Raw genomic sequence first — 16,855 nt, forward strand, 5'->3', positions numbered from 1 at the left:
AAATGCTGGACCTTAGCCCCTGGGAAGAGAACAGATACAGACTTGATGAAAATACTCTAATCCGTACTTTCCTGACAAAATAAGTATCATGCTAATGGCTATGACTAAACCTGTTTTTCTTTCAAATGAATTCACCATTACCAGGCAAAGAAAGTTCTCCCTGCTACAAGCTTTCTAAGCTTATTAGCCCCAGAGGCTCATAGTTTCAAGGATCTTTTCTCATTTTTTTCCTGCCTCAAGTCTCCTTATCATATTTTGAATAGAACAAGTTTAAAACCACCATTCCTCTCCCTCTATTCTCAAGCTCTCATCAGGTATCCAAGTCCAATCTGTGTTTTTTCCTTAGCAGCGGTCTTCAACCTTGGCTGAGCATTACACTCACGAATACCCAGGTCCCGGCCAAGATCCATTAAACAGAATCTCAGAGCATTAGCTCAGTGTACCCATTAAATATTTAGTGCTGAAATTTTCCTACATCCTCTCCTACCCAGGTGGTGTTAGAAAAAACACCTAATGATCTTGGGAATCTTGAAACATCTACAACCCCTTCTTAAAACTGTCATTTGAGCTCCGTAAAATTTCAAATGATTTCAGGGTTTATTAGCCAAATGTCTATGGCCTGTGTGAACTCACAGACAGATCATGCATGGCTAGATGTTCCTATGGACAGCAGACTGCTTTTTCCCTCTGGCCATACTTCTAAAGAAGCTTCCTTATCCATGTAGGCTGGCCTCCATCCTTCCTGCCCAGCAACCAGCCCCAGAGCCCTGCCCAGAGCAGGACCTGCCAGGATGGAGGGCTGTGAAAAGGCTGGGGCTGGCTAAGCTGACAAAGGAACCAGAAACAGCTCCATTTTAAAAGCTCTTTGACTCTGTCAGGTTCGGATCAGGTTTGCTTGCCAGCATCAGCGGCAGTAAGAAAACCAGTTACCATCCTAAAAGGAGAGATCATAAAACCTATTTTGTATCCAATCAGTTCAAAATGACCTAACTTTCTCCTTAGCCGCAGGAGCTGACCAGATTCTGCTCACTCGTAGTTTATCCCACAAGAACATCTCACAAATACTCGGGCACTAAGGCCCCACATGGCATTTAGTACATCATAGCCTACACTCATTGGAGGCTTGTAGCAGTAGGACCTGTCTTGGATGTTCACCTGCATCCTGGCTAAATATAGCCAGGCCGCCTGTCAGCAAAGGCCAAGGCAAATGGTTCTAGCTCTCTTAACAGACCATTAAAGCAGACACTGGAAACAGACAGGTGCATTTCTGAGTTCGGAGGGCGAGACATTTAACTCAAATCCTCTAACGGGTGTTAGAAAGGTGGTTTCCGATCTGAATTTCTCATCCAAGTCCATTTGGCAAACCCTTCTCATAAATCAAGATGTGAGATGATCTGGCAAAGCCCATCTGTTCTAACAGTACATCAGTTCTGGAACTATGACACACATAAGGCTGGCTGTAGAATGTCACTGTCGAAAATCTTGCAACTGACATGAGAAGTATATGTGTGACTTGGGAGGTGTCTTATGAGACTGAGCCCTTAACCTGTGGGATCTGAAGCTATCTCCAGGTAGACGGTATCAGAATTAATTGTTTGGTGGTGTTAGAAAAAAACATACACTGGACCATTTCATAGGCATCACTTTCTCAGGCCTCAGTGCAGATGAAAGTGGCCATGGAGAGGGCGCATGACGTGCCCAGGACCACGCATGAGGAGGAGGCAGGATTCTAACACTGGCTGTGTCGAGTGTCTGACACTCTGGGTCCCCACACCACACTGGTTGAAGTGCCTTCTCTGCTCACTGGTTGAGATCCCTTCTCTGTGGGGTTCTCTCCTCCGCTGTTGTCAGAATGAAGCCCTAAAATCCATTTATACCAGCTACTTGAAGTTTCCCTCGGGATCCATCTATAACAACTGCAGAGGCCCCTTTATCGACAGGCCCCCCTTTCCCATTCAGCACCAATATTTGCACATGGGCAGGAAAACACTTGCCCCTCCAACATTCAGAAACAGGTGGCTAGGTGGCCCGAGGTATTTCTTGAGCTATTTCATACTTCTTTATACTAAAATGGAAGGAGACAGAAGATGAGAGTTTAAGTCCCCGCTCTGCCACTCACCTGGTGTATGGCCATGAGCAAGGCCCCCGCCTGAGCCTGTTTCCTCATCTGTGCATTGAGCTAACCCCTCACACCCTGTCTGAAGACTCAGCTGAGTGTCTGTGGAAACTGCAATGAACCATTTCAATAGGAGGAAGGGTTTTAAATTTTTTCTCTTATGGTGACACATCCCACTATTAGTGTTCACACTCTCCTACTTCCCCTCCAGACACATCTGAAATGGTAAGAACACTCAGGAGTGTCCGCACAAGTGGCAAAGGCGATGACATCCCAGGCAATCATCGGGGTGAAGCCTCGATAGTCCCTCTGGCACTCAGCCTCACTTGCAGCCCCCATGACTGTGCCACCCTCACCTTGCAGCCCTGGGTTTCTTATCATCCATCTACCTGATTCCACACTGCAAAGACCAGAAGGAAAACATCTCACAAGTCTTGAGAGAAAAGCCAAAATCACCTTTTCTGGAGTCCCTGCTATAAAACGTATCACTATAAAATGCTCCCTTTTCAGAGGGGCTTAGGAATGAACTTACAATGGCCCCACCCACCCTCTAGAATACCTGCCCCAGAGATGGGGAGGGAGGCTCCTGCTTGGTGGGGTTGTGATGACCCCTGCCCCAAATCCCTGCCGCTCCTCTACCTGGCAGGGTCCTCTCCTCCTCGGTGACGCACCCCATGTTCGCCCTTCCCTTGATACATTCTTCATCTCATCCAGGATACTTAGGCAGTCCTCCTCCAGGGTCCCCAAGTGGAGGGCTGAACCCATTCTATTCCAAGGACCACTTGTCTGGCTGCCCCACCAGAATGTGGCAGGCAGGGACAGTGTCCAGCTCGCTTCTGCATCACAAAGCTGGGCACTGAGTAAGCTCCAAGCCAAAGTATGCTGAACAGCTACTGACTGAATGTTCTTTCACTGCGTATGTGTCACATTACCACATGCAATGAAACCAGTGGAAAGTCCTGGGCTTTGGAATGAGACTAGGTTCTGAATGCTAACTCTGTCGCTTACTTTAACCTTTACAAGGTTCCTAATATCTCTGAGTCTCAGCTTCATCATTTGTAAAATGGGTCTGCTCTCTGGCCAGCTTTACGGATCACTGATGAATGTGAAACGTGAGTTATGAAAAACCTTCACTGCGCTATGCCTGGCTCAGTAAACAGCAGCTATCTGACCAGGCGGTGAGGAAGCCGGGTGGGTGCAGGCCAGAGCCCCTGTTCTCAGAAAAAAGCTTTGGCACATAATAGTAGAAGCCATGCCCCTGCTTGGAGCTGTGCAAAAGTGAGATCTACAGAGAGGGCTCCCGGTGGTCTTCCGGCTTTGACGTGGAAAAGGAAACGGGAGGCCCCGGCCCCAACTGCTAAAAATAGGCGATGCCAGTAGACTTTGGCCTTGCTTCAGGTCTGGGCAGGGCACTATGGAAACCAGGCTTGGCGCTTTGCAGGAAGCTGAGACAGAAGTTGGTTTCGACGAGAGCTGTGCCAAGAGCCCTCCCCTGCCAGCCCTCTGATGTGCATGTCAGGGGCTGGCTGAGGGTGTCAAACCTTGTGGGAGCCTCGATTATGAAGTAATAAGCCAATGGCCAAGTGGACTGTGCCCTCAAGGTCCCCCTCCTTTACCCCACTCTCCCCAGAAACACATGTGCCACAACATCCAGTCTCCTGCCACCGATCCCATTGTACTAGGCCCTCAGAAAATCAATGATACCCCAGAAACCATCGCAGAGAACCCCCCCAAAGGGCTCTGGCTTTTACTAAGGTTTTTCCCATAGGCAAAGTAGCTTAGCAAGTTCCAGCTAACCTTCTCAGCATGTCACCTCTGGGCACTGTGATGACTTCCGGTCCCCGCTTCAGCCTGCCCAGCTAGGGGAGGGAGACTCACATCCATGTCAGATTACAAAACCCTTTCTCCTCTCTTAACTCACGGAGCCCTTCAATTTCCCTGAAATAGATGTCATCACCTCTAGTGAACAGCGAGGAAACATAAGGCTCGAGAGCATAGTATGTTGAAAAGAGCAGTTAAACCTGAAATCGTAAAAACTGGGTTTGAGTTGAGCTGCGCTACTCACTAAGAGACTTGCCAAGGTCTAAGGCTTTGGGTCCATCATCTAGAAGATGAAAAAGTTTGACAGATGGCTCCTAACATCCTTTCTGTGGCTAAAGACTAAGTTACCGAATTAAGAAGAGGAAGTTCTCAGTCTGATGGTCTAATCAGAAAGGTTTTGTTTCTATACACAAATAATGAACCCCAGGGCAAATGAGCAAGCTGCCACAGAAGGAAAAATAAGCTCAAAAGTTTACACGAAGGAGGAAAAACGCTTTGAGAGCTCAGGACGTGCTGCATGACAGAATGTCACCTGAGATGGTCTTTTTTTTTTTTTTTTTTTAAACACCTGAGATGATTTTAAAGCATGGCCAGAAGTTGAAATGGAGTGGGAAAGGGTATTCCAGAAGGGGAACCAGCACAAGTAAAGGCACGGAGGTAAATGTGGGCATGATCAGCATCCAGCCTATAAGGAGCCCAGCTTTAAATCACACGGATGAGCAGAAGGTTCCTGAGAGCTGCCGCCACTGCACCTCTCCTGGATCCTCCGAGTCAGGCAGATGAGGACCCTGCACTTGCTTCTGTGGGTCAGGAAAGCACGTCATGTTCACAGAGCTGGATGCTGGAAAGGCATTAGAGCTTGCAGACTGTGAGCATCTGCAGGTGACTGGCCTGGGAAGGATGCCTGGATCCTGCCGTGAACATCCCTCCTGCCTCACAGTGACAGGGCGCCAGCGAACGGGACAGCCTGGCAGCCAAGTGAGCAGAGGTTCACAGCAAAGTCTTTCATAGTGGAGTCACATCTTTGGCTTTCTGGGAATCTGAATGGCCGGAACAGGGTCACCTAGGGATGAGGACATGCCACTAGGGCAACAAGTGCCTGGCTGTAATGACAGAAATGACAGAGATCTCCTTTCTAAGTAGAAAAGATAGGTGAGGGAGACACGTCTACCTCCTCCTTTAGACTCAGAATCACTGAACATTAGAACTGGAAGAGCTCTTGGGAGAACAGGTCCAAGAACCCTATTTTACAGATGAGGAAACTGAGACCGAGGAAGAAAAGATGGCTTATCCAAAGCCCAGTCAAGGGCAGAGCCAGCCAGTTCTGACTCCCAGTCCAGGGCTGAAGTCGAAATCCTGAAATCAAAAATATCACGTAAGTATTACACAGGTTAAGATACACAGGAGAAGGCAGACTGGAGAAGAGTTTCAGGGAAGAGGAGGGCCGACAAGTGTCAGATGCTGGAGACAGAAAGGAGCGCCCTAAATTCGGCATTCAGGGAGCAACTGGAAATGGAACTGTTGATGCACGTACAAGGAGGAAATGTTGGAGAAACAGGCATACTCCCTCCCAAAACGGCACTCGCTGTTTTGTCTCAAGGGGAAAACAAAACGAGCTTTAGCTACGTGACCTCGGTCTTCTAGCTAAGCAGGAGGTGAGGCCAACTGCGAGAACAATGTGGGGACTGGATGACAGGTCTATGGTCAAGATTCAGAAGAGGAACCATGGGGTACTTAAAAGTCCATTAGAGGCTAACAAGGCTCCCAGAGCAGCTTGGGGGCTTGGACTTTGCTGAACCTGGGATCTGTGCCGGTGCCAACAGGCACAGCCTGTGACTCTCCAGCAATGCCTGGCAGCCTGGAAGCAGCAGAGGAAACAGATGGGCCTGACTGTCAAGGGGAGGCCAGGGGACAGTCATGGGGGCAGGAGAATCAAAGGGCAAGTGAAGACACAGGTGAGAAAGCGGAGGCTTTGCCAAGTCAGGAGGAAGGCTAAGGCAGGGAGAGGCTGGGAAACGGCGGGATAAGACAGGAGGAGAGCGTTGTGGGCCAAGCCCAGATTAGAGGGACTGTAAAAAATGGAATCAAGGCAAGTTATCGTGGAATGGGGACTAACAGAATTCCGGATCTTGGAGTGAAGAGGTGTCTAAGAGGACCCACAGTGAATCTGGGTGAGGTGTGGTCAGATGAAGCGCTTTAATGAGAGAAAACAGTGTCCAGAATATTGTTAAGGATCAGCAGCTTTTTGAGGTTGCCAGAGGCCTTGAGGGAGTAAGACAGTGCTGAGGTCAGAGGACAGGGCACTGAGGGGCCCCACCTCAAAGAAAGCAGAATTAGACAGGGAGATGGAAAGAGAAGAGCTGGTCTGCCCCTCCCCAGGGCCCTGGCAAATCGGAGTTAAGAGTCTGCAGCTGGGAGATGGAGAAGGGATGGGGACCATTAACTCGAGGAGGTGGCTGAAGTGTTCAAAGCAACATGGAGGGTGGGGCGGGGTGAGGGGATGGGCTGTCAGCGGACAGGAAGTCCTGAAGGTGAAGAGGTGGCATCCTTTGGGAGCAGGGGCAGGGTCCACCCAGGAGGCACTATAACCAGGATGTATTCAAGTCCCGATTCTACCATGTCATCTGAGGACTCGACATCGCACTAACATTCTCAAACAGGCTCAACTCCCAGGCATCGATTTTGAGCATCTTCACTTTACAACAGTGACATGCCCCCCTGCCCCCCCACCCCCCAGGAAGTATCTAAAAAGTGTCTTTCAGGTAGAAAGGCTTAAGAATGTATGAAGGAGCTCCAGGTCTCTAGCTCAAGCATCTCCTAGCAGGGAACGCACCCTTTCACTGTCTAAAACAGCACTGCCTCTGCCTCTGTCTTCCTCTTTAGTCTGCTGTATATTTCCTAACATTTATTACTACCTGTTATATATGTGTTCATCGTTTTATCCACAGTGCTTAGAATGGGGCCCAGTGCATAAGAGGCACGCAGTAAATATTTTTAGACTGTTGAATAAATCACCTTTGAAAACCAAAGCTAGATTTGGTTGGGGAGGGAGACTCCGAAGTCATTCCTGCTTTCTAAATGACTGATGCTGAGCTGCATAAAGTTCACTCAGTCTAGCATCAACGCTAGGAAAAGTCCCGTCTCAGGCAAAGCAAGGGAAGTCTCTGCTGACCTAACACAACCTCCTGGAGCCTGCAAGATGGTTCTCAAGCAATGCCAAGACCAGCTCCGACCGCCCACCCCACCCCAAGCCTGGCTGGGATTCAGCTGTGCTCAAAGCGCCTGCTCTCTACGCCCAGCACTACTTCACAAGAAGATGGTGGTGAAGCCTCTTCTGCTGGTTAAAAATAAAAGCAGCTCCACTGAAAGAATTTCTATAATGATTTCTACCTACTCTAGAAATGTGCCCATATTGCATCCTTATGCATGGGAATGCTTCCCTAACGCATCCCCACGTACGACATAAACGTTCTTCCTCTCCTGGCTGTCAAAGGTGGGGCATCGTGGATGCACTGCACACAGGCAGGCACCCTCACCACCATCCCAGTGCTCGTTACGGCAACAACATCACAGCTGTACTTCTATGTTCTTCTACCAATTTCTAGCAACAGTGGATCTGCGATTAACATGAAAAGCCAATCTGAAAGTCCTGAAATGAATCAAAGGAATACATACCGTGACCTGGGCAGAGTCAAGGAACTGGAGGCCAAAGTAATCTGTTTCCACAAGGTCCAAGTGGTACACGATCTGATCAAACAAATCCTGGCCTTTGGCATGTTTCTGGAAGGCAATTGGATAGAAGAAAATTTAGGATGTGATAGCTGAATAAGCAACAAAAAAATTTTTAAAAACAAAACAAAATCACTTTTCTTTGCGTATTGCATGTGTGTATGTTTAATTAGCTTTACTATAATACAAACTCGCACTTAGATCTAAGCGGTCCCAAAGACACAAAACAAAAATAAAAAACGCCAAACAGCAACTTCATAGGAAACAACACCTTACTGTGAAACTGGTAAATAAAGAAGGGAAAAAAAATCAAGCATTGATCTTGCCTTTAGCTGTAGCACTGGGTAATCAAAGAGTAGATGACAGCATATACAAAAATTAACTCAAAATGGATCAAAGACTAGTGTAAGGCTGAAAGTATGAAACTCTCAGGATAAAACATAGGCACAAATTTTCTTGGCCTTCGATTAGGCAATGGTTTCTTACATATGACACCAAAAGCACAAGCTACAAAAGAAAAAATGAACTGGACAGCATCAAAATTCAAAACTTGTGCTTCGAAGGACACCAAGACATTAAGAAAGTACAAAGACAACTCAGAATAGAAATTTTTTTTTGCAAGTCATATATCTGATAAGGGATTTCTATCCAGAATATATAAAGAACCACTACTCAATAATAAAAAGGCAAATATTCAATTAAAAATAAACAAAGGAGACAGATTGACAGATAGATAGTTCTCCATAAGCCCAATTAGCACATGAAAAGACACCCAACATCATTACTCATTAGGGAAATGAAAATCAAAACCACAATCAGATACCACTTCACACACATTAGGATGGCTATAATAAAAAAGACTGATAATGACAAATGTTGGAGAAATTGGAACCCTCATATGCTTCTGATGAGAATGTAAATTGTGCAGCCACTTTGGGAAACAGCCTAACAGTTTCTCCAACAGGTAAACATAGTTACCATTTGACCCAGCAATTCCATTCCTAGGTAGAGATATATTCGAGAAACATGAAAACATCATGTTCACACAGAAGCTGTACAAAAACGTTCGCAGCAGCATTATTCATAATAGGCCCAAAGTGAAAGCAACCCAAACGTCTATCAATTGATGAATGAATAAACTGTGGTCTTATGTATAAAACAAACTATTATTTGGCCATTAAAAGGAATGAAGTTCTGACACACATGCTAGAACGTGGATGGACCTCGAAAACATTACACTAAGTGAAAAAAGCCAGTTACAAAAGACCACATATCATATGAAATGTGAAGAATAAGTCAATCTAGAGATAGAAATTGGAGTAGTGGTTGCTTAGGGATGTAGAGTTTGTGTGGTGACAGCTAAGTGAGCAGGGTTATCACTGGATTTGTACCATTTCAGATAGATGAATTGTATGGTACGTGAATTTCAACAAAGCAAAAAACAAAACAAACAAACAAACAAAAAAACAGCAAAGGAGCAGAGCTTTCCTTCATAGAAGTGTTCCAACAAATAAATGAAGAAGGGATAATAGGACTGCAGTATCATGAATGTGCAACTTCTCCTGAATGGTAGGCTTTAAGTATTGGGCAGCAGTGGCTGCCAGCCTTGCAACAGGGGACAACCAAACATCATGCACTTCTTGATGAAAAACACTCTACCATCCATGACAGAATCTGGCTCCCCATGCCTCTCTCTCCTCAAGAAAAAAAAAAAAAAAATCAAGCCCGGGGCTGATTCAAGCACTAGATCCAACTGCCTGACTGCAAGAAATGCAGAGGAATGTTCTAAACTACCTGGGGCTGCAATCAGAGAGAGCGAGATCCAGCCTGTGGGAAATTCTAAAAACTCCTCAGGACACATGACCCAATTTCTTCAACAAACAGAATATAGGGAAGAGAAGAGATGGAGGGGACACCTACAGATTAAAAGGGATTTAAAAGACTTTTTTTAAAAAAAAAGCAAAACTAAACTGCGATGTTCCGGGATGCACACTTGGGAAGAGAGTCGAGAGGCGGTTATGATAAAGCCTGGGTAGTTGCTGCTCCTGGGGCCGGGAGGGCATGGGACTGGGAGGGTCTCAGGGTAGACTTCTGGCTGGCGGGCAGGGTTCCAGCTCTGGACCTGGGTGGTGGTACCAGGGCGTCTGCCTTCTGGTAATTCATTATACAGTACTTTTTTTTTTTTTTTGTAGTTCTGTATATGTTATACACAAAACAATGGTGACAAAAAGTATAAACAAAAATCAAAACTATGTCACTAGATTTCCGCCTCTTTCCTTCAGACTCTTCCTCTTCTGAAAATACTTCTCTGAAGGCAACCATTTGACAGAAAACAGACGGCTCGGTGTGCAGTGATGTTCTCTATAGCATTATCGAAGAAATAAGAGGGGAGGGTGGGCAAAAAGAAACAACTGAACTCCAATCACAGGGACACAGAACTGGGGCCACCAAAACTTCGGAACATTGTTTGGCCGTTATGAAGGATAATTATAAAGATGAGATAGAAATAAGGAAAATTCGTAGGACAACATTAGATAAATAGACTACAACGGAAGAAGCAGCTATAATTCCAACTACATAAAAATACGTACATGTTATACATGGGCTGCTTGATAAAACAGAAAATTTGCCAAAACTAAAATAGCTTTTAGGATAGAGAAACTGTGGATGGTTTTCTTCCCAAGGTTTTTTTTGTTTTTGTTTTTGGTTGTTGTTGTTTTTTTTTTTTTTTAACACCGATTTGGTAGTTGTTAGCAAATATAATTTAAAAAAAAATCACCATTCTGGCACTCTTCCTCCTAGCCCATAACAATCCATCTTCTGGATATATTTTTTCCTATTACGATCCAGCGCTATTGACCCTATGCAACACTTATTATCACGGTGCCAATGACTCATTAGCAGGTTTCCTACTGGGATGGAACTAGTTAGAGTGAAGCTTGAACAGCAGGGTGTGGCAGAAAGAACTGGGCTAGGAGGAAACAAGAGACCCGTGCTCTAGTCTCAGATTGTACCACTAACTACGACCTGAAACAATTCATAATTTACCCAAATCCATATGGTGTCCTGAGCTTCTCCTGCAGCTGCTAATAGGACAAGGTGCCCTGAATATATAGGGCTACCAACACTCAACTGGTCCTATATTCAACCTGCTCCCCACCTGAGTCTATTTTGGTTCAGGGCTCACTATCCAGGTATGTAATTTTAATGCTCACGAGGAAGAACTGGCGGGGGGTGTGGCATGGAGAGGGGGAATAACGCAGTTCTGCACATGGCAGATGAGGGAGGTCAGCCAAAGTTTCTCTACAGGTCATTCCAAATCTTTTCTGACGTCTTTCTAAAATGGCTCTTAATTTAGGAGGAACTCAAGGTACAGGCTGGGAAAAGAACTTTTGCAGGGGTGGAGAGTCCCTTCTGACAAGCCAGTTTGGATCCTCTATCAGCAGACCCTTCGCCTGACTTAGAGGTGGCAGACAGGCTCTGGCGGATAGGAAATACCATTTTTATTCATCTATAAACACCTCCCTCTGCCTGCCTCCCCTCACCAAGTATGCTCTTTCATCTCTTTTGCTGGAAGAGAGAATTCCCAATGGCCCTTTACAGCTCCAAAAAGAATCTGATAAAATTATGAGGGCTGGAATAGAGAGGTACTCAAAACAGAGGTCCCAGTGGCTTAAGGGTAGGGTGGTCAAGGCCACAGGACTTAAACCCACCATCTCTCACTTCTTTCGGCTTGCAGAGTATCCACTCTCACAACTGAGAAGGCTCCAGAGAACTCAGGTGCACTGCCCGCCAGGACAATCCACCCAAGGCAGCCCCTAGAAGCCCTTGAAACTGTCACGTCTGGCTTAGCTCAAACATTCCCTCCTTCAGTGGCCTCCCCAGCTCTACGCTCTGCCCCAGAGCAGCAAGTGCCCCCTCTTCTGTGTTCCCACAGGCAGGCCCTTTCTTTTATCCATACACTTATCACACTGCACCACAGCTGCCTGTCTGACTTCAGACTGAGCACTCCCTGAGGGCAGGTCCAGCTGTGTTCATCTGAGCACCACCTCTCCTTCCCTCCATTCCCAAAGCACAGTGTCTAGCTGGCACACAGCAGGCGCTCCATAAATGTTTGTTTGCTGGATGGACAGATGGATGGATGGATGGATGGATGGATGGATGGATGGATGGATGGATGGATGGACAGATGGATGGATGGATGGATGGATGGATGGATGGATGGATGGATGGATGGATGATATGTGGGGTCTGGGGCCAAGAAACAGGTTTTCTAGATGGGCTGTGAACAAACAACAGACTGATTATTTCACAAGTGGCAGGACTAAAAATGAGAATACACTCATTAAAATCTTTTCAAATTAAGTATGCCAGGAACAAGAGCCTAGGGAACCGTGCTGCACTTCCAAGGCCATTTACCTAAACACAATTTTGTGGCCATTATGTGAAGTGCTGTCTAGCAGTTACAAAAGGATATCCGTTAATGTGACAAGATTCGAAGCCATTCTTTGTTGCCTCACTGTTAACTAGATCTCCCCCTCTGTGTCGAATCCTTTATTCGACAAATATTTACCAATTGCTTACGAAATGCCAGCCATTATTCTAGGTATTGGCATACACTGGGGTCACAAAGTCTTGAAGGGAGTAGCTAGCTATACAGCAAACCCTCGCCAAATAGGTCCTTCCTGAGGAGCAAAGTCATCGAGACCATAGGTAGCAAGCCACTTATCTCCCTGCCTTCCTAAGCAGAATACACTAAATGTAAAACCTTACTAAGTCCAAATCACCATACTGGAATCCCATGATGCTCCATCTACTTTACGACACATATGGCAAGCCATCTTCAAACACAGCAGGGTTGAGAGTGAATCTTGCATCTGCCTTGCCTAGCTCTTCTTCCTCACATCACTTTTCACAGGGACCAATAACCAGTGGTTTTGAGTCAGCATGTCTCTCTGTAGCAACTCTTTCTGATCTGACAGCAGCTAAAAATAACCAAGCCCATTAAAATCATGTGTGAAATAAGAGTACAAGGTTGCCAACTAAAGATTGAGTCAGGCAGGCAGCCAGCGGGGAAAGGTATGGACACTGTGATATCTTTGCTGGCCAGCCAGAGGTTCCCAGCCATGCTCCTGATAAGGAAGACTGCTGGACAGCTGATGTCTTAACTGTCCCCCTCAAATAAATTAACTATCCTGACTCTCTTAGATAAGATGCAATGGACAATGTCTTACTGCAACCTGACCCAAGCAGACTGTCACAGGTCGACTGTGGTCCTCGGAGAAAAGAGAAGAGAGAAACCAATCCATCCAAATCTCGCTAGTCTCAACAGCCTAAAACACCAGGCATAGCAGGTAGGATTGAAAGGAGGAAATAAGCTGTGTGTGAGTGTACCAGTCCAGTGGATACATCCTAGTTGTGAACTAAAATGGAAAGCATGGCATCTAGGCAGTGAAAGGATTTTAGGAGCCATCTCCTTGTAGGGACACGAGGTCTCCTCCGCCCACCTGCTCCACATCCACCAAGATGGCATGTCCCTCTGCACCCATCTTCAGAAAGGCTCTCCATCCTTTTCCATGGCTCAGGCTGCATCGCCCCGTACGGACCACAGCAACACCCTCGACTGGTCCTGCTACCTCTAGTGCTTCTGTCCTAAACTCGTCTTCCCTGTGTTTGCCAGAATGGTCTTCACAGAACACAGTCCTCATCTCAGTTGCGATTTTTGCACAAGAACATCCACCAGAGGCTCCTCAGCTTAGTGTCAGGGACTCTGCACAACCAATACTGCCCAACCCAATACTTGTTTTGTCTCCCTCGGGCCCCACACATACCCTGGCTCCGGTCGAATGCTGGAACGTGTTCTCCAGCTATGACACACACCCAAACGTACACAGCAGTCCCACGCCATGGCTTTACCTGGGTGCCCTCCTCCTATATCCCCACTCCTAACCCCTCCTGCAGCAGACCAGTCCCCGTGGCCAATTTCAAGTCATCGTTACACCTGTTGGCAGCACCCTGTCACGTTCATCTTTGCCTGTGCACCATCTGATATTCTGAAGCTCAATAAACATAACGGCTGATGTGGATTAAGGAGAATCCTCAGTTCCCAAGACTGTCCTCGAATGACCCACTTTTCAGAACTCTGATCCTCTTGGTCCAACTCTGCCGAGAATTCTCTAGAGAAAGCTGGGACTTGAGTATGGAACGCTGATACTACCATTCCCCCTTCTGGATCCCTTACATTCTAATGCAGCCTAGAACTGGTGTTTTGGAAATCATGCTGCACTGTGGCCTATCTCTACGGCTAATGAAAATGCTAAGCCTCATACACACAAAATATTACCAAATTCCAGATGCTTATATATGAGTTAAAAAAATAACTAAAATATTGTGATGAGGGTTTCTAAACCTTAGTGCAGGCTTTTACATTTGTTCCAATTATCCCTACGGCTAATGAAAATGCTAGGCCTCATACACACAAAATATTACTAAATTCCAGATGCTTATATATGAGTTAAAAAAATAACTAAAATATTGTGATGAGGGTTTCTAAACCTTAGTGCAGGCTTTTACATTTGTTCCAATTAAATTTCATCTAATTAAATTGGCCCATTATTTATCCTGCTAAGAACATGAGTTGTAGGTTGTTATCCCATATACCAGTTACTGATACCAATTTTACAACACGTGAGATATTTGATACACAGGAGGGAGTGAGGGATGGTGATGGGAGCTGGTGTCTTTCTTTGGTTCTCCGGTACCAGAACCACCCATCTGATGGTGGCCTCAACCCAGGTATGAATATACACAGCTGTACCAAGGTGGGCCATGCCCCAGACTCTTAGAGGCAAAAAATGGGTTGGAAACCCAGTTCTGCCTTTTCTAGCAATATGACCATGACCTTAGGCATCCCCATGAGTCTCAACTTCTTCATCTGAAAAATGAGGACTCTTATCTGTCCTGTCAACCTTGCTAAGTTGTTGCATTAGTAAAAAAGCAAAGAAGTAAATGAGTATACACTGTAAACTACAGTGTCCCGTACACACAAAAGAATTATTATTACTTTCACCCAAAGCTTATTTCTCTCACTTGTCCACAGGAATAGCACAAGGTGCTTTTTGTAAAATGCTTAACAAAAATCGAGGTACGGGAAGTCCATGACAGTAGTCCAGTAATTCCACTTAAAGAAAAATTGAAGCTAGGGTAGTTTGGGGATTTTTGTAAACGTAAGTTGGTCCCGAGAGATCAATCCTTTCTTTCCAAGTTCTTAACACCCCTAGTTTAAATAACCTCAAAACTCCACCTAGGATCATCAGTTGGCTTCCTGGTCAGCAGTTCCCAGAAAGCATCTGCCTCAAGGCCTGTTTCAACTGTTTCTATGAAATGCTAATTCCATGGTTAGTTACTAGCTCAGTCCCAAAACCTCACAACTTGGTAACCTGCTAGTTTTCTGTGAGCCTTAGTAGGACACTCGCTATCACACACACACAAAGTGGTGCAGGTCTCTGTTCCCACTGTTATCGCTTCTTAAGTCATCAAAAACAACGTAAACTGTTTACTCCGGGATGTCATAAACACAAATATCTGAAATTACCAAATAAAGTTACCTTGAAATTTCAACATCTAGTAGTCCCCCCTCACCTGTGGTTTCGTTTTCTATGGTTTCAGTTACTCACGGTCAACTACAGCCTTAAAGTAGAAAATTGAAAATTCCACAAACAATTCATAAGTTTTAAATTGCATGTCGTTTTGAGTATTGTGTTGAAATCTCCAGTTGTCCAGCTTGGTCCCACCTGGGACGAGACTCATCCCTTTGTCCAGTGTCTCGACACTGCAGATGCTCCCTATCTGTTCGTCACTGAATAGCAGTCTTGGTTATTAAATCGACTGTCGCAGTGTCTCTGTACTTGTGTTTAAAGAATCCTTATTTTACTTTATAATGGCCCCAATGCACAAAAGTAGTAACACTGAGAATTCATATATGCCAAAGAGAAGACATAAAGTGTTTCCTTTAAGTGAAAAGGCGAAAGTTCACAACTTAAAGAAAAAAAATAGGCTGAGGTTGCTAAGATCTATGTTAAGTCTTAATCTTCTATCTGTGAAATTAGGAAGAAAAAAAAAATCTGTGCTAGTTTTGCTGTTGCACCTCAAACTGCAGAAGTTATAGCCTCAGTGGGTGATAAGTGCTTAATTAACACGGAAAAGGTATTAAATTTGTGCTTGGAGGATGTGAACAGAAAATGTGTTCTGATTGTCAGCACCGTGTTGTGCCACAAAGCATTGAACTTCTACGAAGATTTCAGCAAGGGAACTCCTGAACTGAGTGACCACATTCACATAATTTTTGTTACAATATATTGTTGTAATTGTTCTATTTTATTATTAGTTATTGTCATTAAACTCTTACTGTGCCCAACTTACAAATAAACTTTATCATAGATTTGTATGTATAGGAAGAAACACTATATACAAGGATCGTTACTATCTTTGGTTTCAGGCATCCACTGGGGGTCTTGGAACGCATAAAGCGGGACTACTGTGCCATTTCAGCCATCAGCAAGATTTGGTGACTCCAAACTGAAATGAAGTGATGTAAAGACCCTGCAGAAATCAATAATCTGTTGGCTTTAGGGCCAGGATGTCCAGTTTACAAATTCCACCTTCCAGCTAGGAGCGAGTCAATGTTTTCCAAGGTTCCATGACCCCATTTTGCAGAGCAGCAGACTTAGCTTCAGAAAAGTTATGTGATCAAGTTCATATAAGTGGCTTATAAGTGGCAGAAATAGAATCAGGACCTAGCCTTCCCGATTCTGAGGAGATGATTCTTTCTACCTCATCATACCACTTCTCTAGTCAACTTGTTTGCCTCTTTGGCGCCAGGCACATGCGACGTGTCCTGCAAACAAGAAATATTTCTTAAGCCCAATTCAACACACGGATACTGAGCATCTCCTTCATGAATGGTCTGAGCCATGGCTGGGATACAAGGTCCAATATGTACAGACCTCATGGTGGGGAGGCGATTCCTGTTTCGTTTGGAGGGTAGGAAAGCGGTGGAAGAATGGAAAGTCAATTTGCTCACAAACTAACACAGAAGCCAAGACACTGTAGTGAGGAGGGACAGAGACAGTCTGGGCGGCTCCTGGAAATTCAATTCTGGTAAAACAGAGCACATGTTATTCATTCCCT

General features: G+C 45.3%; 1 protein-coding gene across 1 annotated transcript in view; it reads right to left on the bottom strand.

Moving 5' to 3' along the window:
- Positions 1–16,855, bottom strand: part of EPB41L4B (erythrocyte membrane protein band 4.1 like 4B) — a gene marked incomplete at its 5' end in the record, with an annotated part of 113,210 nt that overhangs the window by 72,870 nt on the left and 23,485 nt on the right. The window contains one exon of the mRNA XM_025041254.1: positions 7,613–7,717. Coding sequence (XP_024897022.1) covers positions 7,613–7,717 — 105 coding nt within the window. The remainder of the gene's footprint in view (positions 1–7,612; positions 7,718–16,855) is intronic.

The sequence above is a fragment of the Pteropus alecto genome, unplaced genomic scaffold (genome assembly GCF_000325575.1).
Source record: "Pteropus alecto unplaced genomic scaffold, ASM32557v1 scaffold111, whole genome shotgun sequence".
Classification (NCBI taxonomy): Eukaryota; Metazoa; Chordata; class Mammalia; order Chiroptera; family Pteropodidae; genus Pteropus; species Pteropus alecto.